The sequence below is a fragment of the Cheilinus undulatus genome, linkage group 1 (assembly GCF_018320785.1).
Source record: "Cheilinus undulatus linkage group 1, ASM1832078v1, whole genome shotgun sequence".
Taxonomy (NCBI): domain Eukaryota; kingdom Metazoa; phylum Chordata; class Actinopteri; order Labriformes; family Labridae; genus Cheilinus; species Cheilinus undulatus.
The window spans coordinates 42,595,093-42,622,350 of record NC_054865.1 but is presented as its reverse complement, the minus strand read 5'-3'; the positions used below and the strand labels follow the sequence as shown (position 1 = coordinate 42,622,350).

Sequence of the window (27,258 nt, the reverse complement as noted above, 5' to 3'; positions counted from 1 at the left end):
AATGCCCGATACATGCCTCTATAATTGGTCAGGCTGATAATCAGTTCACTTCTAGTTTTAACAATACTGCACTCAAAATGACTTTTCAAAAAAAAAAAAGTTTATCCTTTTTTGAAAATAAAGTGCAAATTCAGTGGTACTATTGTAAACTTAAAGGCCTTTCTACAGGTATTTTTGTAAAGCTTTCAAGTACTACTTAATACAAAAATAATTGCAGCCTTTTATGCAATAATGTAATTGCACAGCCTGACATTGGGATTGGGATTAAATTCATTATGCAGCACTAATGCATTATAGCTAAAAGCTTTATGTATCCTAATATTATGACATGTAATGTAAGGCACCATGAACAAGTGTGTTTATGTGTTGTAATAGATGATACTGTTTATTTTGGTGCTAAAAGATGGTTACATGAATGTGGGTAAATGTGGCGCTGTCCACAGTGCTGAAGACAGCAGATTGGCAGGTGTGAGGAAGGCAGAGATACACTGTGCATGGATCATTTTCACGGCTTTTAAGTTTCTCTCCAGTATTGTTCTGGTGCGTCTGACACACAGTGCATTACTGATGCTTTCCATGACCCAAGAGTATGGATTCTGTTGCTAATACGCATCTTTTCCTGCCGTATTCCTGTACTATGCTACACAGACTGACTGAGTGTGCAATAGAGGAAGGAGATGAAGAAGAGGCACTGGTAGTGATAGACCAGTAGTGAATGAGTGTGTTTAAATGAATAATAATAGGCTGATACTAATTTGCTAATAGCACTCATTGAAAAGATAATGATATTTATATACAGTTTATGGTAATAAATCTGTAAATTTAACAAAATATTAGAATTGTTAGTTATGCCATGTTAGAGCAAGATAAAATGACTCACTGAGTGTAATCGAATGTAATGTGGTAAAACATATCAGTGAACGGTGTCATACTATGGATCTATCAGTAATGTTAATGAGTTCTTAGCTTCATTGTGAGGTTCAAATGTTTTACCAATCCAGGCAGATTTTTTGGGAGGTGCGGGTAAAAATGGCGTTTTCTGTAGAAAAATGTCCCGACTCCTGCTCTACTGGGAATGACTGTGTCCATTTACAAGTGTTGGTTTGTGTAAATGTATCATTATGTGTTTGTCAGTGGCTTGCGTGGGTCACTGATGCATGTGTTTTTAATTGCCAGGCCTGTGTGAGAGGCAGAGGCAGAGGAAGAGGCCCCTGGACAGAGGCAGAGCGAAACTCAGCCATGCTGCCCTGTCACTTAATTTGTTTCCCCTCTGACTGCCTCCCGCACTCTCTCACTGCCTCTCTGTTTCTCTGTCTGCGTTATTCTGAGTGGTGCATGCTGACCTTCACTGGGACAAAGCCATGATTCTAATTGCATTGATATGTCAGTGAGCTCCGATGGTTGCAAGAAAGCATAGTAATATTACCCCAAAGCTCTGCGGTGGTGCCATGTGAGTTTTGCTTGCTTTTCTGTGATGACTCAGAGTGGAGCTGATGAAAAGGAGGAGACAGACTGACACTTACACACAAACACGTTGCTATTTCAGGTTTGTCTTCAGAGCAGCATGATGCTGTAGCAGTACATAATTCTGGTATACTTAGGCAAAATAAGAACCTAAAGCTCTTTGGGCATACTGTAGATTGTAAAAAAAATCCTCTAGCATCCAGTGACATGACACAAAAGTTTCTGATGTGCTGTTTTAAGTTCAGATTTGGGTTCTCCGCTTTCAGCTGTCTTTTCTAATTAGTGAAGCCCGGGAAACTAATTTGTCCCTACTTAACTACTTCACTTTGTTTCACAGAAAAGCCACAAACAAGTCTGTGGAAGAGTTGACTTTGAAGCAGCTGCAGGAAGTGTTAGGTTTGCATAAACAGAATGTCAACACGGAACACATGCTAGTCCCTGCATGGAAAAGCTCTCTGTTTTTCTGCTACTTTTGTTCACTTGCAGTTTTCTCCCTTGATAAATCATGCCTTTAGAAAGGATTTTTATTTATTTGTATTTGAAGAACAACTTTTTTTTTCTTTACACACGCTGCATCTTACCCTTGCCCCCCTGAGCAGGGAAGCACCATATGTTTAGATCTGCCAATTATATCTCAATTGTGTATATATATTTAATAACAACATCACCCTGCATTGCACCATCTTGGCTTGATCTTTCCTGTCTCTTAATTTTAATTCTGATACGGGTTGATTTGATCTCATTTCTTCCAGCCAACTGGTGGGTGGGTGTCTGCACACGCTCCTGCCCACAGGCTTCTGCATGTGTGTGTCATGTTTATTCATCAAAGATTATATCTGAAATCAAGTGGAAGCGTAAAATTAGCATATTGTTGAAATCAGTCAGAGGAGAAATATAAAGCCCTTTCTTGTGTTCTGTGTCAGTAGACATGCCTTCAGTGCTCAGAACTGTTGTCATGTTAACCTAAATTTCAGATTAATTTACTACTAGATTTCATCACCCTGTAATACAGTGCCATTTTGTTCAAACAAAGCTCAACACTTGGTGGTCTTGAACCAGTAGAAGGCAGTGTTCCTCTAAGGTGATATTACTTCTTTGTTTTTCCCTTTATATCTTCATATATGTTTGATTTTTTTTTTCATTATTTCAGTCCTGATCTATGATTAAAACATTATTTAACAATGTAAGTTTAACTATTGTGTATTTGTTTCTTCTTTAAATCAATCAGTCAATTATAACATCATAAAATAATGTCTTTTGAAAGTCAGTAGTCCAGAACTTAAGATGACTTCACCAATTGTCCCTTTTGTCATACCAAATCCCAAAGAATTATTTCAACAATAACTTAGTGAAAAGGAAAGTATCAAATCTTCACCTTTTGGAGTTTTATGATATTTCTGCCTAAAAAATACTATGAGAATTAAAGGAACAATATGTAGAATTTTCACACTGAAATGTCTTAATTGATCAAAACAATGACTACTTGTGTTGTATTTGTTTTATTTGAGTACTTACATTACTTTAGATATTTCAAGCAATGAAATAAATGTGTAATATTTAGGGCTGTCAAGATTAATCAAGTTAATCGTGATTAATCAAGTCCATAAATAGTGCTCTAATTTATTTTTTTAAATCATGATTACTTGCATACTTTATCTCTTTCAACACACTTTGGTTAAGCCACTGCAGCCACAGTGGCGTAAATTAAGTCCATCACTGGTTCTTAATATCTCATTTCACTTAAAAGAATCCTCACACGTCAAAAGGCATCTGAACCTATTTAATGTTCTCTTATTTCATTTTCAGTCATAAAAAGTTCCTTTTTCTGTGGTTAGGTTCATGTTAAAATCTTCAGTCTACCTCTAAAAGCAGGTCTGTATCCAAACAGGAAGTCAGTTAATTTTAGTTTAAGACTGTAGGAAAATCCAAAATGACACTTAACTGGTTTAGAATGAAAAATAGAAATTTAAAATGTGATAGAAAGGGTGTGATCAATCGCAATTAACTACAGAAATTCTGCAGTTAGTCACAGCTTTAAAAGTGTGTCTTTTGACAGCCCTAAAATTGAAATATTAGGAATCCAAGCAACGTCTTTCAATCACGATGGGAAAAAATAATAAATACTGATATCATTCAAACATGTACAATACTGTATGTGTTAGAGGTGCACTGATTGCAATTTTCTGGCCGATCACCGATCTTTAAAAAGCCTGACCTGCTGATTCCGATTTTTGCCAATACTGATTTTTTTTTATAACTGACAGCTTACACCTTCAATGTTCCAATCTTATTTTATTGAATAACATTGAACAATACCCGTGAAACAATACAAACTTGTTGTTTTAACTGCACATGAGGTAGTTCTCTCAAATATAAATGAAAAGTTTAAAGCATTGCTGTCCAAACTACTAAATTATATCAGTTCCTTTAGTCTTTCATCTTTCACATTTTAGTAGGTAGAGGCATATGAAACCGATCTTATCCACTGATTTTATTTACAAGGATCGGCCGATCGCCGATCTCCTAAAATTAAGGAAATCGGCGCCGATACCGATCTTGGCCGATCGATCGGTGCACCCCTAGTATGTGTGCATGTTTGTTATCATCGCTGTGAAAACAATTGGTGTAGCGTCAAAGACTACCACATAAGGAAAGGTGAACTATTACCGGAAGCTGCTGTTCTGTTGCTGTATCTCATTCATGTCAGGTGATTTTGATGCTCTTGTTCCTCCATCCCCCCATCTTCAGGCACTTTAACCACCATGACAGGAGGAAAGACCAGTTTTGCTGCTCAGCTTCACCCACTTCTCCTGTTTACTTGTTGATTTGAACTGAATAATTGTTTAAAAAAAAAAACTACACCCCAAGAGGTGTATTTTCTCAGCAAAAAAGCGATGTTTTCAAATATTGGAGGAATTTCACCCCATGAGAATAGGTTAACCATACAAGCTACTCACACAGCATTTTTGGATCACCTGCAGTGTTAACCAGAAAGGACATTTCAACAGCTTTTCTCCCTCATGTGGAATTCTTCCATAAATTTAAAATGGTGGTTTACAGTTTAGTAAATACACCTTCTGGAGAGCAGTTTGTAATTTATTCATTTAACATGGACACACAGTATCATTAATGCTGTAAAACTAATCATGCATAGGGTCCAGATGGACTGCTCTAAGTGTTTATAGCAAAGTGCTTATTTTCAACACCTGTCCATTGAGGCTTTTAGAGTTTATAGATAGAAATAAAAGAACAGAGATACTTAAAGAGCACAGTACATGAGCAAATACATAAAATTTAAATAGTCACAACATAAGATACAAATACAATGAAATAGACAGCTGTATTAGAAGAGGTTCCTTAGATAAACAGACATATATTAAGCACTTGTTTTGTGTGTGGGAACAGTATTGCTGCTGCTTCAGCCATTATTTAAAACCTTTGTTAAAATCTTTGAAATTATGTTGCATTTTCAGGTCTCAGGGTAGACTATTCCAGAGTTTTCCTCCCGTAACAGAGACTGCTGTTTCTCCAAAAGAGGTTTAGCGCACATGTGCTGTCTCGATTAGAGTCCTGATATCTTGTAACAAATTCAGCAAACAAAGATGGAGCCAGACTATGCAAACATTTAAAAACAGCTTAAAATTGCAGCAGATAATTAAGCTTTCAAAGTTAAACATGTTGTGTTTCTCTCATATTGAACAGAGCAGAGCAGCACATCTGTACTGGTCATTTTTGTTACTGTTTTATTAAGAACCGCTCTGGCAGCTGAACTGACATACTGTTTAATTGATTACCACAACCAGTAGCATGGATTTTATTTCATCAACCATTGGGAAAAGTAATGCAGTATGAGAGTTTTGTCACAAAGCTCAATAAGGTTTTACCTAATGCACTGTAAGGAAAATAACTGCAATATACTTCATATAAAGATATTCACTCTAAGACATATTTGCCATCTCGCTACATTAATGCTTACCTTTGCCTGTGTTAATCGATGTCCTGACAAAACATCTCAAGGGTTCCTATACAGATACAAAACTCTTTACTTAACACAAACTTTCTTTTGCTCAGTCAGTTTCTTAGAATGATGAGATGATGTTATTTCTTTTCTAAACTCGAGTCTGAACTGCTTTCATCTGATGGAGACTGAGCTGTCAGAGAGAGGCTGCATTCCAGTCTGTCTCTGCTAATTTTGCTGCATCTTGTCAAATCTCATGATTTTTTTTGCTCTCTGTCTGAAATAAGAAACCAGGTCCATTACGCTGTAGGAAGGAAATGGAGAACAATGCCTCCTATCCGCTGGTCCGTGTGATTCCCTGGAAGAGATGGACAGCTCCAGGCTGAGAGTTACAGTACAAATAAATGAATAAAAAAAGTGAGTTCCAGACAGTGAGGGAGAAAAGAAGAGGCAAATAAGATAAAGGAGGCAGGAAGAAGTGTGCAGTTGTCTGAAAGAGAGAGAGCAAAACCTGTGTTGATGGAGACAGGCTGGTTACCAGATGGGTTTTGTCAGGGAGAGAGGGGAACAGAGAGAGGGAAATGGTTAAGAGATGGAGGCTGATGTGGCTGTCTGTAATGCGATATGGCAGATGCGATTTTATTTTTAGGACACAAGGCCCCAGAACGATAGGTTTTATAGGGTTTTGAGTGGGTTGATCTTTTTAAATATTCAACTTCAATGAAATATGGAGCATGACTCGGGGCTGTTTGGAATTCATAAGTCTGTTTGGCAGGACTGGCCTTGCATATTGAGAGCTGTCAGAGTCGGCCTGAGTGTTAAACACAAGCCCTCATCCGGCAGCAGAAACAATGACAAAAGGAAACACCTCAGAGGGGACTACAAAAGAGACAAAAGATGGAAGTCTTCCACTGGAGTTTTAAATATTTCATCACCTTTTGAGACTGTGACAGGGTGATGCTATCTGGTGTTGCATTCTGGGTGTGAAATGATTAATAAAACCTCAATAAAATGGTGTGGTAACAGGATCACATGTGCAAAATTTAAACTCTGAGTCTAGGTTTGAGTTTATGCCCCTTTCTTATTTCCCGTTTACTTTACATGCAATTTATTATTGTATATTTTCTAGAAATAGAAACATACTTTCCTGTGTAACAAAAGAAGTCAACATTTTGTTGATGCCTATAAACTATCAGTATTACCCTTCCTTAATGCACAGACCAGAGCAACTATAGAGCTCCTCTATTTTACCTTTGGTAAATTTTTACATGTTGTGTTGTTTTATTTGATCTGATATCCTTTTAGGATATTTGATCCTTATTCACCAAGCATTCTCAAAGAGAAATGTGTTTTTAAAATCACTAATGCAATTTTTAGAAGATTCTGGCAGTCACCAAAGTTTGCTTATCTTTTATTTGTTCTAAGCCAACAATAAAATCAAAGAACACCTGGGAGCACTCTTTCACATTTGAGAGCTGATTTGACAGTTGTTGATTTTTTTAAGATTTATTTTGGAGCTTTTTGCCTTTATTAGAGAGATAGGACATGGATAGAGCCAGAAACAGTTATGAGATTGTTGTGACTGACCTGTGGTAAAAGAGCCACAGGCTGGACTTGAACCCACTCCACCTGTGAACATGGGCTATCACCTAACCACTATGCCATCTGCTCCCAAAACTGATTAATTTTTTTACTTATTTACACTCACACATGAAAAACTAAGAAAGACACCATTATTTTAATTTGTATTTTACAGCGCTTAATACAGGACTTTCGTATTATTGTGTAATATGCACAAATACATTCTTAGAATTTTCTTGGTCTAGTGTGCAATTATTATTCCTGTGTATTTTAATCTGACTATTAATGACATTTTGTTACTTCTCTTCTCTCTCCTGTGTGCCTATTGTGTTTACAAGCAGCTGAAAGCCTTATACCCTTATATGGTCATTAAAGGGGCATTTTTCTATGCTAACTAGGAAAAACATGCACAAGCTTCCAGCTTATGGGCATTAACATGGCATTCGTTAATTTAAGACTACATGTGTGAACAATTCAACAGTTAACCCTCTGAGACTGACATTGCATATACAACAAAAGAAGTCATAAAAAGTTAAATAACTTTTGAACAATAACTCGTAGGCACTTTTTTTTTCTTCAGGAAGCTCTCCAATGTGCTTTTCAAATGATTCCATCCCTGCCTTTTTAACGACTTTCTAGTGAACCTGGAACTTGGGCATTCAAAATCCACACCAGTAATTCAAATGTTGAACGTCTTTTTTGTCAATCTTTAATCAATTTTCAATAATTTCTGTTGCTAGCTTAGCATTAGCCACCATATTTTTTGTCATACAGGCTGTTACAACCAATGGATGACTGTCATTGTGTCATGATTTCAAAACTGCACATGTAACTGGGCATTTCATCCAGGAGACGACGGCCTGATTAGCTCATGAAGGAGAGAAAGAGAGACAGAGAGCCCTCTGTTTCTCTGCAGACAGGAGCTGCTTGGGATTATGACTCAAACAAAGCTCACATAAAGAATCGCATGGACCATTTTTGTAAATATGTCAATATTTTGAAGATTTTTTTTTTGTCACAGAATGTGTTTTTTTTTTTTTTTTCACTTTTTTTGTCCCCAAGAGATGGGGAACAGGTTTGTGCAAAAAAAGGTCTCTGTTTAAATTTAAGTTTTTCTTTTGTCTTTATAGTCCCATAACTCTTTAAAAATTCAAGTACCATTACTACAGAACACATATTTTTGAATCCCAGGTTGTCCTGAAAAAGAATGTTTAGAGCTTCACTGTGCACCACAGGTTTTATGTTTTACAAACTTTTTAAGATAATAAGTCCGTACGAGACAAAATAGTTAAAAAATAGCTGAGGGCTCTGAATCCAATGTGAAACTTTCTTAAGATATTAATGATTGCTGCCCTTTTTTTTTTTTTTTGCAGCAAACACAGTCGTTCCCTGATAGAACATTGAAAACCTCACCATGAATTATGTTTACCACATGGAAAATCCAACTTAACAAGTTCTTGAAATTTGGCATAAAAGCCAGATCACAGTGGTTGGCAAACTTGTAGTAAGGATTAATATTATTGCAACTTAAATACAAGACCATAATTTATGGTCTTACTTTTAATATTTTGTTGTTTTTGTTCTTATTAATATAAAACCTTGACTCTATTGCTAAGTTTTTGGCTGAAATTACTTGAAATCGAGCACAATCTCTTCTTAATTGCACAGACATTTATCACAGTGCTGAAAATGTCTCCTGGATGCAGATGGCTTATTCAGGTTATCAACTTTTTTCTCCATAATCCACTGCAGTGTGTGTGTGTGTTTGTGTGTGCAGCACAGATGAGACTATCAGTTGTGCTTCTCATCTATCATATAAACTTCCCTTCAGTCATGCAGTTCATTAATCAACGTTACTGAGCGATCGGAGGCTAACAGAGAAATGTGTGCCTCTGTCTGTTTGTCTGTCTTCAGACGCATTTGCAAGTGCATTTGAGTTTAGTGTCTGGAGGCGTGTGAAGGATCAATATTTTACTCTCACAGTGTGACAGGTGTACACTGCTAGAGAAAGCAGCTGATAGAAACCCTTAGTTAGTTTGGAGCCACTGAGGGAGAATACATATGCATTAGACTCTGACTGCTGGGGATATTTACCAGCAGTAACCACACAAACAACAACAGGTAGCAGAGCCCAAAACCAAGACATGTTTAATTCATGCCAGAGGCTGCAGAGTACACTGGCTGTACACCTGTAGAAGCGAAATAGCCAATGCTTATTAGACTCTGTGTGTGAGTTTGTGTATGTGTGTGCGTTTGTTTGCTTCTATCCAGTGATGTGTGTCTGTCAGGCTGTCTCGCTGTGTTTGCGTCTGATGTCTGCTTTTATTAGCGTTTGTGTGTGAGCGTGGATGCGGGAGACACAAAGAAAGAGAGGGAGAGAGAGACCCCAGGAAGTGATGCAGTCCCTGTATGAGGAAACATTCTCAGTCCATTACCCTGCATGTAGATATAATTAGAGTAAAGCAGGAGTAAGAGCCCGGGCTGCTACAACCATCTGCCAGGTGTATCTCCTCTTTGTAATACAGGCAGACAGATTTGTTTGGATTCTGGAGTATCACAGTTGCATCCTTTACCACATTTATTACAGACTGTTTATTTGTGTTATCACTGACCGTGGCCTCGAGTATGGCGGATTTTTAAACAGAACAATGAATTTTAACAAGTTGCAGAGACATAGACTTGCTCAGGTGTTGTTCAATTTACAACAGTAAACATTGTGTTTCTTTTTTTCTGTCTTAAAAGCAGGGGTGCACTATTGGTTTTCTGAACAATCAGTGTGCAAAAAACATTTATTTGCACAAACTTTAAAAACTTTTTTGATGAGCTAAGAAGACAGCATCCTAAACCATCCACTGAGGTTTGAACAGGAAAGAGAGGTTAACTGGCCAGTAAAGGAAAATGTGGCAGAGGCAGATACTATTATTTTTAACAGTTTGAGCTGACATTGTTGTGCTTTCCACTGTTTTCCAGAGTTATTTTCAAGCCTTTTCACCTCTGTACGTGAGGTTTACCTGTCAGGATATCTGAATCAAGACTGAATCTTTTAGATATCCAAGTCTTTTTTAAAGGGGGGCAGGTAATGTCCGCAAGGTCTGGACATCATTCACTATTAGAAAATGATTTAAATGGTATAGTCATTGACTTCCATGCATTTCTTCAGCGTACATGCATACTGCTGCATGATTTTTAGCCTCTCCCTCCTCTCGCTTTCATTGTGAAAAGTACGAGTGTAACACGTAGCCTCTGTGAATTAACGTTTTCCTGACCCCTATAAACAGAAATCAAGATTATGTTAAAATAACATACAGTCACTACTTGGCTGAATAACACGGTGTCTTAGAAATTGATCATATCCTGGGTTATGTTTGTATTTACTTATATTGCCAGTCTATAAATAAGGCTGAGGTAACTCATATCAAACTGCATGTCAACAGGCTACTGGTGTAAAGCTAGAGCTGTAGGAATTATGTTTATAGTCCACATGCTTTAAAATGGAAATTACTGTGTTAAAACGTGCCTAATAAACGCTAAAGACTTTAAAACACAAAAGAGCACACACGTAGTAATTTTGGAGAGGTGTTGAAAATACAGAAATCAGTTCCATGAAACAGATCAGAATGCAGGAAAATCAATGTTTGGTCCCAAATGTTCTTGAGGAGACCTCCAGACCCCGTACCTGACGGTGCCAACAATGAATGCCTAACTGTAAAATATTGTATGCATTTGGGAGTGCAGATGGTCGAGTGGTTTAAGGCGCTACCCATGTATGCGGGCGGCCCGGGTCCGAATCCGGCCTGTGGGCCTTTTCCGCATGTCTCTCCCCACTCTCTTCCCTGTTTCAGAGTCTATCCACTGTCCTTCCTCTATCAAATAAAGGCATGAAAAGGCCCAAAAATAAATCTTTAAAAAAAAATAATATATATATATATATATATATATATATATATATATATATATATATATATATATATATATATATATCGTATGCATTAGCAGACAGGTTGTTGCTGAAGAAAAAGAAAACAACTCTACTTGTAAACACAGTAAACATGCATTTAAAAAATTATATGGGAAATAAGGTTGTTTTTTTCTGGTCATTAACTAAAAAATTTGTCTTAAAAATGGAATGAAAAAATCGTGATAAAATGGAGATCGTGATCTGGCCATAAAAACAGTGATATATATTTTCCATATCGCCCACCCCTGCTTCAAAAATGTGTGGTCCAGCATTTGGCCTTTGCCCATTATTATATGATTTACAAATTTATGGAAAATATGACTTTCCTTCCTTTATTCTGCCAAGATAACAGTCCAGATGATTACATGTTATTTCTGTATACATTAGAAGCCTTCACACTTTAATGATAGATTGCTATTACAGTGGATACGTCTGCGACATTCAAACCCTCAATTATGCACAATTTAGTGTCTTTATTCAGTTTATTGAAGATGGGTTGTCACCTCCTGAAAAAGCCGCTCGAATGAAGTTGTCATGACAACAATGTTTTAGGGGTCTTGGAAAACGTCATTGCTAGCATGACGAATGAGAGGTGGATTAATGAGGTCCATAAAAATGAAGCTTTGTGTTGTTTATTTTAATTGTGTTCTCAGTTGAGCTTCCTATGCACTGTGAGACAGCAGTGAGCAGAGGGCAGCAGTACTTGTGGCAGGCAACCAGGCTCACTTCTGAGGCATTGTTAGACGCACCAAGGCGTGCTAACGCAATGTCACGCTTGGCTGCAGCTCACAGTGACTGGGGTTCACACTGAGGGGCAGAAGACTTGAGGGACATCCAGCTCAGCCCTTTCATATCCTCCACATCGCCCTTTTCGGTTTTAAGCAGCAAACTGCCCTGACACCCCCCCACTGACCCACTCCCTGCCTTCTCCGTCATCCACACTTGATTTTAATTTTACTCAATCACATCTGCTTAAGCAGCTCAGGTGAAATGTGTTGACATGTCTTTATGAGTGTGTCTTCTGTGAACACATTCGGGCTTTGACGATTGCCATGTTGAGTTAAAGAATGTTTATGAGGATGTTTACTGTGGATTTGTTTGTCTGTGAGTCATACAGTGTGACCTATAAATGTCAAGGTAATGGCCCCATTCTCCCTTTTCAACCAGTCTGGTTCGCATTCAGGCGACACAGACTGTGTTCATAGATTACCTCTGTCGGTGTGCTTTCTTTCTTTGTGTTGGCTTTATTTGTAACTCAAAGTATTAACATCTGAAAGTAGTAGACACAATAATTTTCAACTGATTCTAGATGTTAATGTAGGGCTGCTTAATGATGGCAAAATGTTTATCATGATTATTGTTACTGATATTGAGATCACAATTATCAAATATGATTACTTTGTGATTTTGTAACATTTAAATTAAATGCATGTATTGATCTTTAACGTTCAGTACACTTTGTAAAACAAGCAATATATGAAAATGAATAAGTGAAAAGATCTAAATATAAAAAAGATTTTTATGAACAAACCATTTTTAAGTACTGATTATTTACTCTTGTTGCAAAAATACAGCAACACTGAAACATTTTCAACATATGACAAAACTCAGGAACAAAAAAAAAAAGAAAATGGTATATGACTCAATAAGCATTTAATCAAGATTATCTTATTTTCCTGATTGTTTGAAGCCAAAATTGTAAGTGAAAATTAAATTTGATTAATTTCCTAGCACTGTGTTCATGCCTATTTCAACACTGTAACAAAAACAGAAGTCCTAGCAATATTAGGAAATATACTACAGTAATTCAATTACAAAAAAGGCAAAGTAAACCCATGAATTGTGTAAAAAATGTACAAATACAGACTTGATAAATTGACTTGAGCATGGGTTGCACTTTTCTAGTTATCTGACTGCTCTAAGTGCTGCAGGTCACGCTCACCCATTCTTACTGTGGCTGGGTTAGATGGCCCAAAAATTATATTGCTGTATTTTTTTCCCCTTTGCAGAATCATTAGGGATGTCAAGGGTTATACTCAATAGCTGCTAATTTTAGCCACCTCTACACACCATACAGGCTCTCATCATACCTGCTGACACAATGGCCCTGTGATGAATTTGACTGTTTTCTAAGTATTTTCTCCTCTTTAGACTAGTCAGTTAGTTGCAATTTTAATTGTCATTTAGCCAGATGGGGAAATAGACACCTGGGAACTTCCTCAGTAATAGTATTATATCACAAAATTGAGAAATTAATGCATTTCAACACACATGCAGGTGTTATTCAGCATCAAAGGTTGTCAGAGTGGCCGTCAGAAATGAACGGGCTGAGCCAGGCTGTCTTGGCATGGTGGCAGAGTGAGTGTTTTTGTTAGACAGGGGAAATGATGAACTGGGGGGCCAGGAAGGGGGGCAAACTGAAGTGAAAGGTGCAACAATTTTGAATTTTATAGAAAATCTGTACAGAAGTTTTAGACATGTTTGTGCCAAAATTTGAGGCTGAAGTAAGGCGTGTAATGGCGAGTACGCCCACCTGGGGGCCCCATCGAGCAGGAAGGAAGATTAACACAATCCAGGTCATGCTCTGGATATCTTTGTACATTACCAAGGGCATGGGAAAATAATCTGATGAAAACAAAACAAAAACCACAGCTTTAGGGCAGAGTTATGGGTAGATGTGGTGCTTAAACATAGCCTAGGGTGCTGTTAAGGCGGGTTGGGTTGCCACAACCCCCTGGTTGTTGTGTGTATGTTCTGCGCACCTGAAACTGTTGGTGGTTGCTGGGCGTATTACCAGGGCTACAAAGGCCCGGACAAAAGAAATGCTGTTAAGCCTGACCTTGACTGCTGAGTGACACACACGTACATGTCAAATGTGTTGACACTGACTCTGGCCGCCCTCCCTCCTCTCTTCAGGGTTGTGGAACATCAGGATCCTTGAAGAACCGTTAGGGCTCTACATGCCTAAAACTTCTGCACAGTGCTGTATGGATGATTTCTTTTTATTGGCACCAGTTTCGAACCAGTACACCCAAGAAGTCTTCTGGGAAATATAGAGAACAATTGAAGCAATAGTGCAAATTGACTCAGACACACAGAGATGCCGCCAATTACATTCACTAATATGGTGGCATATTGCAATATACAGTAGATGCTGTGCAAGGATTTACTTGCAACTTTTGTTTGTTGTATTGCTTTCCAAAGGACCACATCCCATAAGGAAGTCAGTTTTTTAAGCTTTGGCACTATTTGAAACTATCAATCACTGAAATAACAGATTGTATCTTTTAAAAGACTTTGTATTGAAAGAGTATCAAAATATCTACAATTTTGACTGCCTTACTTCAAACAACAGATGCTTTCTTTTAATCTCCCAAAATCAAAATAAGAAATCCTCCACTCTCCTAGAAAGCATATTTTCCAGATCATTTACTTTTGCATTTGATTAACATCCAAGTGTTGACTGAGAAGAGCCAGCACTGTTGGACTCAACATCACTGTCACCGAATCAAAATATGTGCAAAACCTGAAGACATGGAAAAAAATCTGCAAATCTTCACAAGCTGGACCAAAAGACTGCTGGCTCTCTCTCCTTGATAAATGACTCTTTAGGCTATTTTCTAATCCAAATAGCTGATAGTTTATTTATTAACTGGCTTTTTAAAATCAGCTGTTAGCCAACCAAAATCTTCTGAAACAAATGCCTTTTCATGGCACGTAATGTTGTAGTGGAGAAGAACGCATAAAGGAAACAGCATCCAAGCACAGTCATGAATACACAGTGCAACTAAAATGCCTCCAAATTGTGCAGCTTTTCCACTAATACTGTGATACATTCTTTTGCAGTTCAACAAAGATATGTGGGGTTGTTAAATATGGGAGAACAGAGACAGAAGATGAGGGAGACAAATCACAGCCCAACAAAGGAAAACACTTCAATATGCATTAGAGCAGGACAGGCCTCAGTTACCTATAACAGTGCTGGTTTTCACATTACCCACAGGGATCGTTATGGTGCTCTTTCAGCAATCCATCCCCATACCTCCTCTTCTCTGTCTCCTTATCCCTATTTTTTCTGTGCTCTGGTTTAGTCTGGTGCAAATCACAATCATTGCCTCCAATTCATGCCACAGTCTTGAGGTTGTTTATTCTGTCCATCTTGTCATCTTCTCTCTAAACATCCACTTTCTTCCTCCCATCCACTCTCCTTTCATTGCTTGTTACTTCTCCTCATTTTTATCCCGTCTGCTGTTTTCTTTCTATGTGACTACGATGTACAAGCAGAGGACAAACCTTCAATGACTGGTGTGTTGCCAAGTAATGATCTTTAATTACAGCCAGCCTAATGCACAGAGGCAGGCTAACAAGCTGTCTGCTGTTACCTTTTACAAGACTCACTGGGGGGACTTTGGGGGCATCACACACATTTATGACACCATACATTTTCAACTCTTAAATATATCTTAACTCAGCTGGCCTGCAGGACGTACAAACAAACACAGACACATTAAATAGTTTACCGCAGAGAACACACTGTCTCCAGCTCACATGGACCGAATGACGAGGTTGTTTTACATCAGCTATCTGGCTTTGGCGGTGCTGCACAGCTGTCCATTAGAGGACGGGATGTTCTCAGAGCTGCTTGTGGTTACTTCTTGTACCTTCCAAACCACTGTTCAGACTGCTGTTGGGTCATTTTTTTTCATGTTTCACCTGTTTTGCTCGTTTTCAAAGTAAATAAATGACAAGACAGCCTGTCAGTGTTTGGATAGTCATAAATAAGGTTTCCATCCACATGTATCACAACATTTTAGCAACAGAAATACAAATGTGAGTTTATGTCTTATCCATCAAATACTGTTGAAAAGTTCAAGCAGCAGGTGGCGCTATTCAGCACTACAGAAGAAGCAGGCTCAAGATTGTGTTGTGGGTAGATATGAGTACTCAATGTAGCCGCTATTATTCAAGTAATGTCGATAGTCAACATGGGGTAAAAGCCATTGTCAGTGTCAACTGAGGTATGAACAGTAGCGTATGGATAAAGTGACCACAGACTCATGGATAGATCCTAGGGGTGGGAACCACTAGTGGCCCCATGACACGGTATTATCATTATACTTGGGTCACGATTCAATGTTATTGCGATTTTAAACATTTTGCAATACAGTGAGTATTGCGATACCGTATATTGCGATCTATACCATTTTTTCAACTGTTCATCTGATTTAGCATTAGTCTTGCCCTCATGCTTGTCATATTTCTGCAGTATTTTATTTTCATGTAGCATTTCTTGCAAACCTAATGTGTCATGTCCATGTCATTCGTGCCCTGCTTGCATACATAATGTCTTTCCCCTGGTGCTGCCATATTTGTTGTATTTTCTCCTGCTCTATGACCGTCACCTCTGCCGACCTCACTGGATAAACAAATGTCCAAAAAATTCATTTTAATTTTTCCATTTTCATAAACTTCAGTTCATATTAGCAATTGATTTGTAAAAAATCAATACTTGGTGGACGATACGATACGATATATCACCAGACAAAATATCACTATACAATGCTGTATCGATTTTTTCTCCCGCCCCTAATAGATCCCTCCACAAAGTCATATGTTAGCAGGGTTTTCCCTGCATATAAATTCACGAGGCAGCTGCCTTCGGCAAATTTTGTGCCGCCCCCAGCTTTCACAGCTCTGACGTCATGAAATGTGTTTTTTTTCTGACAAGCATTGCACTAGGTAAAAGTCAGTTTTAACTGCAATTGGCGGTATTACACCAACAAATGCTTTGCTCTGTGTGAGTTAAAGACACACATAAACTAGAGGAGCCTTCAAAGGTCTCATATTTTACCCTTTTAAGACAAGTTTATATTGTTCTCAGAGGTCCCCAAAACATGTTGGTGAGGTTTGTTTCTGAAAAACCACTCAAGTATAGGATTTTTGCATATTTAAAAACCCCTCTGTTTCTGCTGTTTGACTCCGCCCCCTGGCCATGCCCCTCTCAGGAAATGGATGTGACTCTCCTGATCCTCAGCTTAGAAGAAGACCAGGAGAGGAGAGTGGAGACCATCCCAAGCAGGGATGGCTTAATAACCCTCAGTATCATCTTCATCTCATGTTATATTGTTCAGAATTTGGATGTGAAGTACTGATAAGCAGCTCATAGCAGAAGACAATGGCCACTGGTTAGTCTGTGTGCAACATTGTTGGATTTTTTTATACAGTAAAAGTATTCATTCATCAGGTCATGTAAGTACTTGAGTAACAGAAAAACTGGAAATAAAACAAAGGAGGATTATTTTCTGTAGGACTGGAGTTTTGAAAAACTTCTTTCTGAACATACAGTTTGTGCTTGTGGAAGAGTTCCAATAACAGCCCTTGGTAATTACTTTAGTGTGTTAACCTGAGATGTTATTGTTTATTTCCTAAATCCATTTCCACTGCAAAGTGTTGCTTTCTTTTATCTTCACGCCAGCCTTTCCACCACCTCCAAGTGTGAAAACGTCTTTGAATTATTATGTAGGGTTTTTACTAATTTGCAGCATTTCCAGCCAGATTTTTCTAGATTTGTGCATTTTTTATGCACAAATTGAAAATTCATATAAAAGCCGGGGGATAGAAACCCTTTTGTAGATGATCAAAATCAAAAAGATGTTCATCTTTTATAATAACGTAACCACAGGTTAGTCTTCCATCATTAAAGTTGATAGAAAGCTTATAATTGATGACTTCTTATCAGAACGGTGCTTAAATGAAATAAGAAAATGCCAGGAATAACTTCATATACTTGAATGTATAGCTTTATTTTAATCATGGAAATGAATCTAAAATACATGACAAACTAAAACGTGCCTATAGAAGCAATGTATCATGTGCCACAGAAGGTCCATGTATCTGGTGGTAGTGAACAGAGGTTTCAGAAGTTTTTCATGCTCAATCACACCTGATTTAGCTATGTGAGTAAGGGGTGCTGGCTTATATGCATTCATGATGGGACATTGAAACAAGGCTCAAACACTTTTAATACAGTGCTTAACAAATTTATTAGACCACCCTAACCCTAACCAAAGTAAGGTTTATGCCACAGCTGCCCTAAATTAACAGCATTGGTAATTACTAAAATCATTTTTTATGTTTCTGCAATGGTTAATACACCAATATCTAGAAGCTCTTTAACCCAAATGATATTTTGAATGCTAAAATATAATTATTATTGTTATCCATGGATTTTCAAATGTACTGATTTACAAAAAAAACTTGAAAAAATAGTACAGCACATTATTATTTCTTGATTAATATGTCAAATTATAGTTTTTTTATTTGCTTTCCTGAACAGAAAAATGAGTTTTAGCGGTTGAATATTATGCTTGATTCATTTCTGACTTCTCAGAGAGGCCCAGTGAGCCGGCTCAAATTTGTGTGAATTCAGTTTGAAATTCCTCATTCCTGTTCAAAATGGTAAAACTCACTGAAAATGAAAGAATCTGCGTTAAAGCACTTCATGATGCTGGATGGTCTCTGAGACAAATATGACAGGTGGTCTAATAAATTTGTTAAGCACTGTACGTACTTGAGGCTGTGGTTTCCATAGCCTTTAAATGTATTAGATTTGGTCTTTGAAACTCCCTGCTTTTAAAACACTAGAGAAAAGTTGTGTATGCCTGTTTTCAGGTGATGCTGTCATATTCTTTAGCATGTTTGATATGTTTCCAATTACATTTCACGCTGAAAGCCCATATCCTCATACACAAATAATTTAAAAGACACATTAAGGTCTTGTGCCCTGCTCTGTTATATTCCTATTCTTTTTCTTAATGTGTTATTGTGTGCGCTTTTTCTTCTCCTTTTGTTAAAAATGGTTGGCAGACAGTTATGAGCAAAGCGACCTGGATAATACCATGTATTATTGCACTTTTCTCCTCTCTGAATAGACATATTTATCATTAAGCTCCATGTACTAAAATCTGGCTGACAATACTCTTACATTTCTGATGTCTACAAAAGGTGGACCAGACTTTCTCTGAAACTCTTTAGCATTTGGTGACCTGCATGAAAATTAAAGATGTTAACCATGTCCTCTGTGTCACTCCAGAACTGTTTTCTGATATTTTATGGGCCAAAGTACCCATCTGAAAGAATACTGGGGTTTTTTTTCACTCATTAAATTCAGCATTAATTGCACTCCAAGTGAAAAACATTGCACTTTGCACAAAATTGAAATATTTTACGCCTCATTTTTGACCTGATCCTTGTGTTTCAAACTGGTCCCAGATGTTCCACTTGTAGATGCGAAAACAGGGCAAATAGTTATCATTAAACGGAACATGCTGCAAACTGCCAAGCTAGCCAGCTGTGTTGTGATTTATGGCAGAGTGTGTTTGATCTGTCTAACTTCAACTTGTTGTGTCAGTCACTCCGCAGAGGGAAAAGTCACTTCAATGTCTGCATTTTTGTGAGGCTGCATAACTGCTCTCTTCTTAAAGTGATCAAATACTACAAACTTCATAAGAGCGAGGGAGAAGGGGGAGGGAGCGAGAGATGAGAGGAGAGGCTCATCTGCATCTGTATTTGAAGTGGCAAATGCAAATGGACCAAATGATCTGACAAGAGGAAAATGTGAATTCCTCTCTGCAGCTATTTGCTGATAGAAAAAATAAACTCTCCGTTTCTTCTATTGGAAGGGGCCTTTTGGATTTCGACAAAAATGTCAGTCTATCAGACATTTATTAAACCACCATGGGTCCATCATGAAATTCTTGATATTTTCAAGCCGTTCAGAGCAGCGATTAGTCTGTTTTGGTTTAGATTTGACTCGTTTTATGCTGCAACAGAACAGTTTAAAGCCCCGTCTTTTCAGCACATGAGAGCAAGAAGAGACAAAACAAGCTCAGTCTGCCAGCTCTTTTATCATTGTTTTTCGACTGCCTCTCTTTTCCATTCTGTCTTCTAACAAAGTAAAGGACAGCGGCAGACTGAGGACTCTGATGGAGTAGTTGTTTAGCAACATCGCATTGTGTTTATGTTTTACAGACATCGGAAAATACCATCCTCCAGACTTTCTCATGCCCTGAATGTTGTGCAATCTCCTAACAGGTCTTCATGTAGACTGGTTCAGTGTAAATTTAAGTCATGCAAAGACAGAGATAGGCAAACACTGCTGCAGTCCAGACTTTATTCTCTCTCTCTTTGCTGAGGCTCCCTATCTCAGCCTGTCTGCCTCCTAACTTCTCAAAAACTTCAAAAAAAAGTAGAAGAGAGGAGCGAGGAGAGAGATGAGTAAAAGCTCATCTACATCAGCCAAAGAAGCAAATAAAAAAAAGAAAATGATCTTACATGATGAAATGTTAGATCATTTACTGCTTTTTGCAGGTGGTAGCTCTTTTGCCCTTGTGCCTGGAAAGTTTTCCTTTAAACCACTATCAAATCGAGGTATAAAGATGAAATGCTAGGCATCAGAAAATCAATACGAGTGCAAGATGTTGCTACATTCCTTCACAGATCCAAACATAAAATCAGTACAGAAATGTGTTCCTTCCATCTATAGTGAAAAAAGGAAGTTAAATATAGTCTGCTACATTGCCAGAAATCTTTCCACAAGAAGTTCTGCTTGCAAAATATGCAACCAAAAAAAGCAGCATCTTAAAGAACAACCAGGTGCTTTGAAACATTTGCAGCAGAATTCTCAAACCCAGAAAGCTAAGCAGAGAAATCTAGTAAGGCTAGGTAAGAGCTTAGAGAGTGGAGAAAATGTATTGAATCTTTGTATTCTGCAGAGAAATAGACAAGGAATCACATTCACCGCCTCATGTGATGTCACAGGGGCCGGGGTCTGGTGACAACCACAAATTTCAAAGTTAAAAAACAGGATTTTTATGGTGTGAAAGGAGTGAGTTTACCAGACCTCTGAAACTCTATGTTTGTGCTATAGTCTTGCTTCTTCATGGGCTGCTGGTAGCATAACACTACTGTCCAGGGTTGAGTGGAATTGTGAATTATGTTGGAACTAGACTTGTCACAATACTGAAATTTGAATTTCAGATGATATTGATACCTGTTTCACTGTAAGGCCAACAAATAATGATCTCCTGGACTTCCAAATCTGATGACATTAGTTTTTGTTATTTCTAACCTGCACATAAGAAAGGTTTGAGATTCTGTTTATAGAAATAAAAGGCAAAATATATAAGATTCCCCCCAAAAAATATATAGTGCTGAATGATGAATCCTATATCTACTGTGATGACGATTACACATGCGGCATAGCAAGGATGTATGATTGTCAGGTGACCTGGTGCACGTCACGCTTCTGTGTTTTTGTATTTTTGCCATAATTGAAGGTTTTCCTGTTTCTGTGACTTCTGTGCATTACAGTCTGCCTGAAACCCCCATCAGAAGCCAGAGAAGTGAGCTCTGTGTCTCTATCTCTCCTTACGTAAGGCTACAGGTGATGCTGTTCCTGTCATACCGGTACAACCCTTCAGCCAATCGCGCATGGGACGATGGGTTTGCTAAGCAAAACAGTGTGGTGTTCCTGGTAACTGAGCGTGCAGATGAAAGTCAGAGTCTTCAGGTCCTTGGCACTGGATTTTGGCAATTATTCAAACAGAAAGAAAAGTATTCTCTGGCTTTTTGTCATTTTGCTTAATCAGTGACATACTCTGAACTAGCAAAGGTGAGACAGTTGCTATAAATGTTTTAGGTCTCTTTAATACACAGCAGAGGTTTTATTAAGGTGTGTCTGTAAACATTATAAAACTTTAAATAAAAAGGGAAGTTTTAGTTGAGCAGAGTTTATACTACAAGTTCATTAGGCAGACTTTGTGCCACATTCCCGCCTTCCAAAAATCAAATCCAGGTTTTTTAGAAAGATTATCTTGGCAGATTTACCTGTGTTTTGAGGTGCCTTAACAATGATCTAATCTGCTTGGAAGAATGTTGGGGCTGCACCAACTTCAAATCATAAATATTAAACATGTTTAATATGTTAACAAAATGATAGCCAACTTGAAAGCGAGCTGACTGAATTGGGAGGCACAACTGCAGAAAATCACTCTCCTCCAGCTCAGACTGCAACATTTACAGCCAATATTTGCACCTTCTCTACAACAAAGTTTTTCCTTCAAGAGTTAAGAGTAAAAGTAGTCCAAAAGCTACTGCCAGTTCTTCCTGCCTGTTGTCTGCCATGCTTGTTTAGAGATTTTGCAAGATCTCAAGCTTTAGAGTTGAGACTCTGGTTGTTTATAGAGGAATCTATTAGTATGTGGTGTGCCTTTTTAGTGTGTATGCCATATTGTTACTCTTTGGTTTATCTGTAGTTAATTGTTTTTGTGTAAGGTTTCTTGGTAAGCTTAAAAATCTTTTCCTGTGCATTTAGCAGATTCTGTGTTTTTTTACACTTAGTTTTATAGATATTTTTTCAAGGTCTGAGGGAAAAATGCACTCTCTCTCTCTTTGTGGAGGCATGTGTGCCATAAAAGACGACCGTTTAATCCAAATTGCACTCGACTTGTTCTCCTCTAAAACCAGTGTCAGCTGTTGGTTAAAGGAGTACAACCTATGAGATGAGACATGTTTTACATCCCTCAGACGTGTTTTACACCTCAGATGAAGGTGTACTTAAAGAATCTAGAGAGGCTTCAAAGGAAGGGGCAGCTAGGTGTCACGGGCGGGCAGAGCGAGAAGAAACTGAACTTGCCAGCACTTTGATCTCGTTCACAACTAAAGGCCAGGGAGAAAAGAAATGCTCTTTTGGACGGGGTGTCCTATTGAAGTGTGTGTAATCCTTTTTTCTTAAATCGTGTCTGAGGTGTGTATGTTTATGTATCGAATCAGGGCTTTGTATTTTCTGTTTTTTAGAGAAAATGGTTCGCAATTATTCATGCTAATAGATGCAAAAATCAACGGTGCACGTGTTTGAACCTCATCCAAATCTGATGTTCGATATTACCAGCTTGCTTGTTCTTGTCTCTCTCACCACAAAGACAAATATGGCATCATTTAGAAATTTCAACCAAAGTGTAAACAAGGCATTAAAATGCAAATCGCTGATAGCACGATCAATAATTTTCTTAACATCTGCTCTGAATCTGTGAACGCTGTATTTGTAAAAGGATACATGTGTGCGCAGTCTATTTTAGAAGACAGAAACAGGCATGGAGGGGAGTTGTAGGGGGGTCGATGACAGGTTTTTAGAGGGAGGAGAGAGAAACAGGACAGGATGGGGGAGTGTGGTGCAAGAGGACTGACAGCAGGGAATAATTGTCATGTTTTACAATTGAGACTGCAACAACAGGAAGAGAGAGGGATAATGAGAGGAGACTAAGATATTCAGCCGTGGTAAATGTTCAGTCACAGCAGCAGGGCGACACACTCTATACTCGTTTCTTCCTTTCCAAAGTCGTCCCTCTGCCTCTTGTTTGTCTAACGAGTTTTTGTGTGATTTCAGTGTGTGTGATCTTTGCTTAATTTTTCAGTCACTTCTTCTCGTGCTGCTCTCTTTTCCTCCCTTTATCCTTATTTATTTGTCAGAGGTTGTGTTCAGGGACGTTCCTTGTCATTCGTCAGCGCGGCCCATAAAACACACTGTCATGACTGACTGGCCACGCTCCAAACTCATTACCGATTGGCTGACAGAGCGGGTCGCTCTGTTCTGCTCTGCTGTGTTTGACTCCTGTTTGCCAGACATTTAATGCTCAGGAAACTTTAAATGCGCTGGTGTCTTTTCCTCGCGCCACTCCTCTCAGCCTCACACTCAAGGTCACATGAATATGGATTTCGCCTCTCTCCTTCCATACCGATGATGAAGTCTGAGATCTACTCAGAGGGATTATAATTCAGAACGTAGGTCTGATCTGGGCCGTGGCTCTGTTCCACTGTCTGTCTGGGTGTGCGTTTTAAGTCGGAAACCAGAGGGGAGGGCAGGAGACTGAAAAGAGAGGAGGAGAAGGGGGGGTGAGAGAAATAAGAAAGATGAAGAGGGACTACTGCAGGAGCAGAAAGCTGAGATGAAGAGCGGAGGAAGGAGAATGGATGATAATGGTGGAATCAGGGGAGGTAGTGGTGGGTGGGAGGGTGTCATGTAAGAGAAAAGGGAAAGAGACTGGGAGATTGGAAAAGGGCGACGTGCAAAGTTATTGAGTTTCTGCTGCAGTTGATCAGCCATATCCATTTCATCATATGGAGTCTGCTGCACGCTACAGTCTGCTGCAGAAAATTTGTCCTCATCAGAGTTTGTATACTGTGTGTATGCTTCCATGCTGTGTGTTTGTGTCTGTGTATTCATCCAGACTCAGCTTGAAAGGTGAGCTCATGTATATATACCTACCTGCATGTGCTTCCAAAGTGAGTGGGTTTGCTGCACAATGACTGACACTACATTTTCTGTTCACTTGCTTTGCCTTTATTAACCTCTCCGCTGTTCTCTTTCTTGCTTGTAATTCAATCTGTACTCTCATTAACCCTTTGCTTCCATCGTTTAACGAGTCAGTTGGCCAGTCCCTCTCTCTCCCGGTTGTTCACGCTGCTTTTTTCTCTGTTTTTCACTCACAGAAAACAACAAGGCACCTTTACAAAGGTCTCGCTCTCGGCAGAATATTAATGCGGGCTCAGCGGCGGTGAAAGCTCACGCTGCCAAGGAGGCCCATAACGAGACTGAAGGCCATCCCTCTGCAGCCCGGGACAAGGCCGCTGCAGGTACTGAGTCTGGAAGGAGGTACAGAAACCATGCTGCTAACAGCTGCTGGCTGGACAGAGAGAGGGTGGTGGAGAGAGAGATGCTCAAACCGACTGAGAAAGAGGTGGAGGTTGAAGATGAGCCTGAGGTCTTCCAGTCAGCCTCCACCAGTGCTGCAGTCAGCAGCTACAGCACCAACGGAGAGTCTGATGTTGAGACTCTTCTGGCCAAACTCAGGGCCTTGTGAGGTGTGCTTTTACATTATCTTTGAAAAAAACAAACACAGAAAGGATTGAATCAAACAACCCTGAATGTAACCTGAAAGAGTTTCCTTTGACAATAGAAAACAGTTATTAGGACTCATTTATAAAAGATTTGTCACACTTGCATAGAGGAGAAAAGGCATTGTATCTTTAAATTTGTTTTTCTTTTATTAAAAAAAGGATCAAAAAAAGGGGGGAAAAAAAACTGTAGAAATTGAGACAATGTTTGTATTTGATGATGAAATGTAAGAGCTATTTTCCAACATAAAATTTGGGCAGGTAGTGCATAGAAAGCTGGTCAAGTTTTACTTCATAAGGGATGCAAAAGTTTTGATTTAAAGGAAACTCTCGTATCAGAAGAGACTCTGCTGAATACATTTTGCTTTATTTTCTTGCTTCTCCTGTAGGCAACAAAGGTCCCAGTGTCATTTATTTTTTCCTATACAGCAACTTTCTATTTGCAAGTCAAACATTCAACAATGCCTAGCACTTTCTTTGTAATCCCAAATATATGCAACATTGAAAAGCTTATATATTTACTCTTTTCTTGCATTTTCAAAATATCTGTAGCAGTTATTCCAAAGCTTAAATAACACATTAGTGTTTTTTTTAAACATATGCATGTTATAAAATCACATATCAGTCTTATATTTGTTAATTGCCCATATTTCACATTTAATCTCTTGAGTTCTTTCATTCCTGTAAGTTTTGTTTTGTATGATTGCATGGATTTTCTACATTTGACTAAAAGGATCCATTTCTCTGAACTTTTAAAGCTTGAAAAAGTTCCTTGATGTCAGCTGATATTGAAACTGTTTTTCTCTAGAATCTTAAATTAGACACAATGGGAACAACTTTACAAAAAGGGACCAGTGTCCAAGAGGATTCCCGTCTATATACGACATGACAACACATCATAGTTCACCAGAATGTCTGTTTTTCTCTCCTACATTCCCACTGAATGTACATACTGTTTCTCTTAAGCTTATCTGTTTCTCTCTTTGTTTCTATCTGTGGCTTTTACAGACTGGTTTATAATAAAATAAAGAAAAACAGTGTTTTGTTGTCTTCTACACTGATTTTGTTTCCAAAAAACATGAGATTATGTCAGTAGTTTTGTAGCTTTTTTGATATTTTGTGTCATTTATTCTCATTGTTATATACATGTGCAAATATGAGTGAGCATAAACACAGATCACATCCTCACTGATGCTGTCAGAGAAAAGAAATTGACCAAATTAAAAAAGAAATTCAAGTATTTTACTCACTGTGTACTCTCTGTGAATGACAGTAGGTAAAGAGAGTACCAGCTAAAGGCTGGAAAATACCACTGTTGTTGAATTGAAAGGCTTTGTTATCATATTAGAGGATATATTATATATATAAACCAAGAGTTCACTCCTGCACTAAAAAAACAAACAAGTTGAAATGCGCATATTTTTTGTTGAAACTGATTACGTTAACGTTTTTAAGTAGTGGAAATAGATTTTATGAGTAATCATTACTTGTACATTTATGTTGGGTAATACTCTGTGGAAACTTTCCTATTCATAAAAATTCTGTTTAAATCTAACACAAAACATGTTCAAGTACTTTTCGCTCAGCTACATGGTCTGCACTGCCATTTTCCCTTTTTTTATCACATACTTTAATCTTGAACGTTCATACTACCCATGGTGGTCCAATGTAAGGGACTAGAAGTCACAATAAGTCAAAAGTGCGCTAGGAGGCCCTCTATCATCATGTTCAGTATACCAGCCACTAAATAAGATAGTTGCTCCATACAGGAGGGAGTTCTATAACTGAGTCAATAACTTCACTCATGGTGCAAGAGTGTTATGTCCAAGTCTGGAAACAATGACAAAATACACTTAGAATGTTTGAGTACTGTTCACTTAAAACACAAAAATTATATTTTAGCATTAAAAATATCATTTTGGTTAAAGAGCTTCTACATATTGGTATATTAACCATTGCAGAAACATAAAAAATGATTTTGGTAATTACCAATGCTGTTAATTTAGGGCAGCTGTGGCATAAACCTTTCTTTGGGTGGTGGTCTAATAAATTTGTAAAGCACTGTATATAAAATTACTATATTGTGGCAATTGAGTATAAATTATGTAGAAGTTTTAAGCTTTCAGCATGTAATTTTCTTTAGAGTTTCGTTCCTTCCACGGTCTCCTCATGCCTCTCTCACAGCAGACTGTTGCACCATGTCCCGGCATGATGTCATGCTCTGCTGAGCAGAGCATGTGCAAACACTTTGAAGCTGGAGAAGAGAGCCTGAATGATAATAGAGAGGAGGAGACACAGAGAGGCTAATATGTGGCACTGAGAGCCATAGCAGACAGGAACTGCT

The 27,258-nt window shown here is 38.3% G+C and overlaps 1 protein-coding gene across 4 annotated transcripts in view; it reads left to right on the top strand.

The window, feature by feature from the left end:
• Positions 1-25,818, top strand: part of LOC121507470 (protein diaphanous homolog 3-like) — a 275,220-nt gene extending 249,402 nt beyond the window's left edge. For all 4 annotated transcript variants that reach the window (XM_041784019.1, XM_041783949.1, XM_041784028.1 and 1 more), the window contains one exon: positions 24,510-25,818. In XM_041784019.1, coding sequence (XP_041639953.1) covers positions 24,510-24,880 — 371 coding nt within the window. In that variant the 3' untranslated portion in view covers positions 24,881-25,818. The remainder of the gene's footprint in view (positions 1-24,509) is intronic.
• Positions 25,819-27,258: the final 1,440 nt, after the last annotated feature.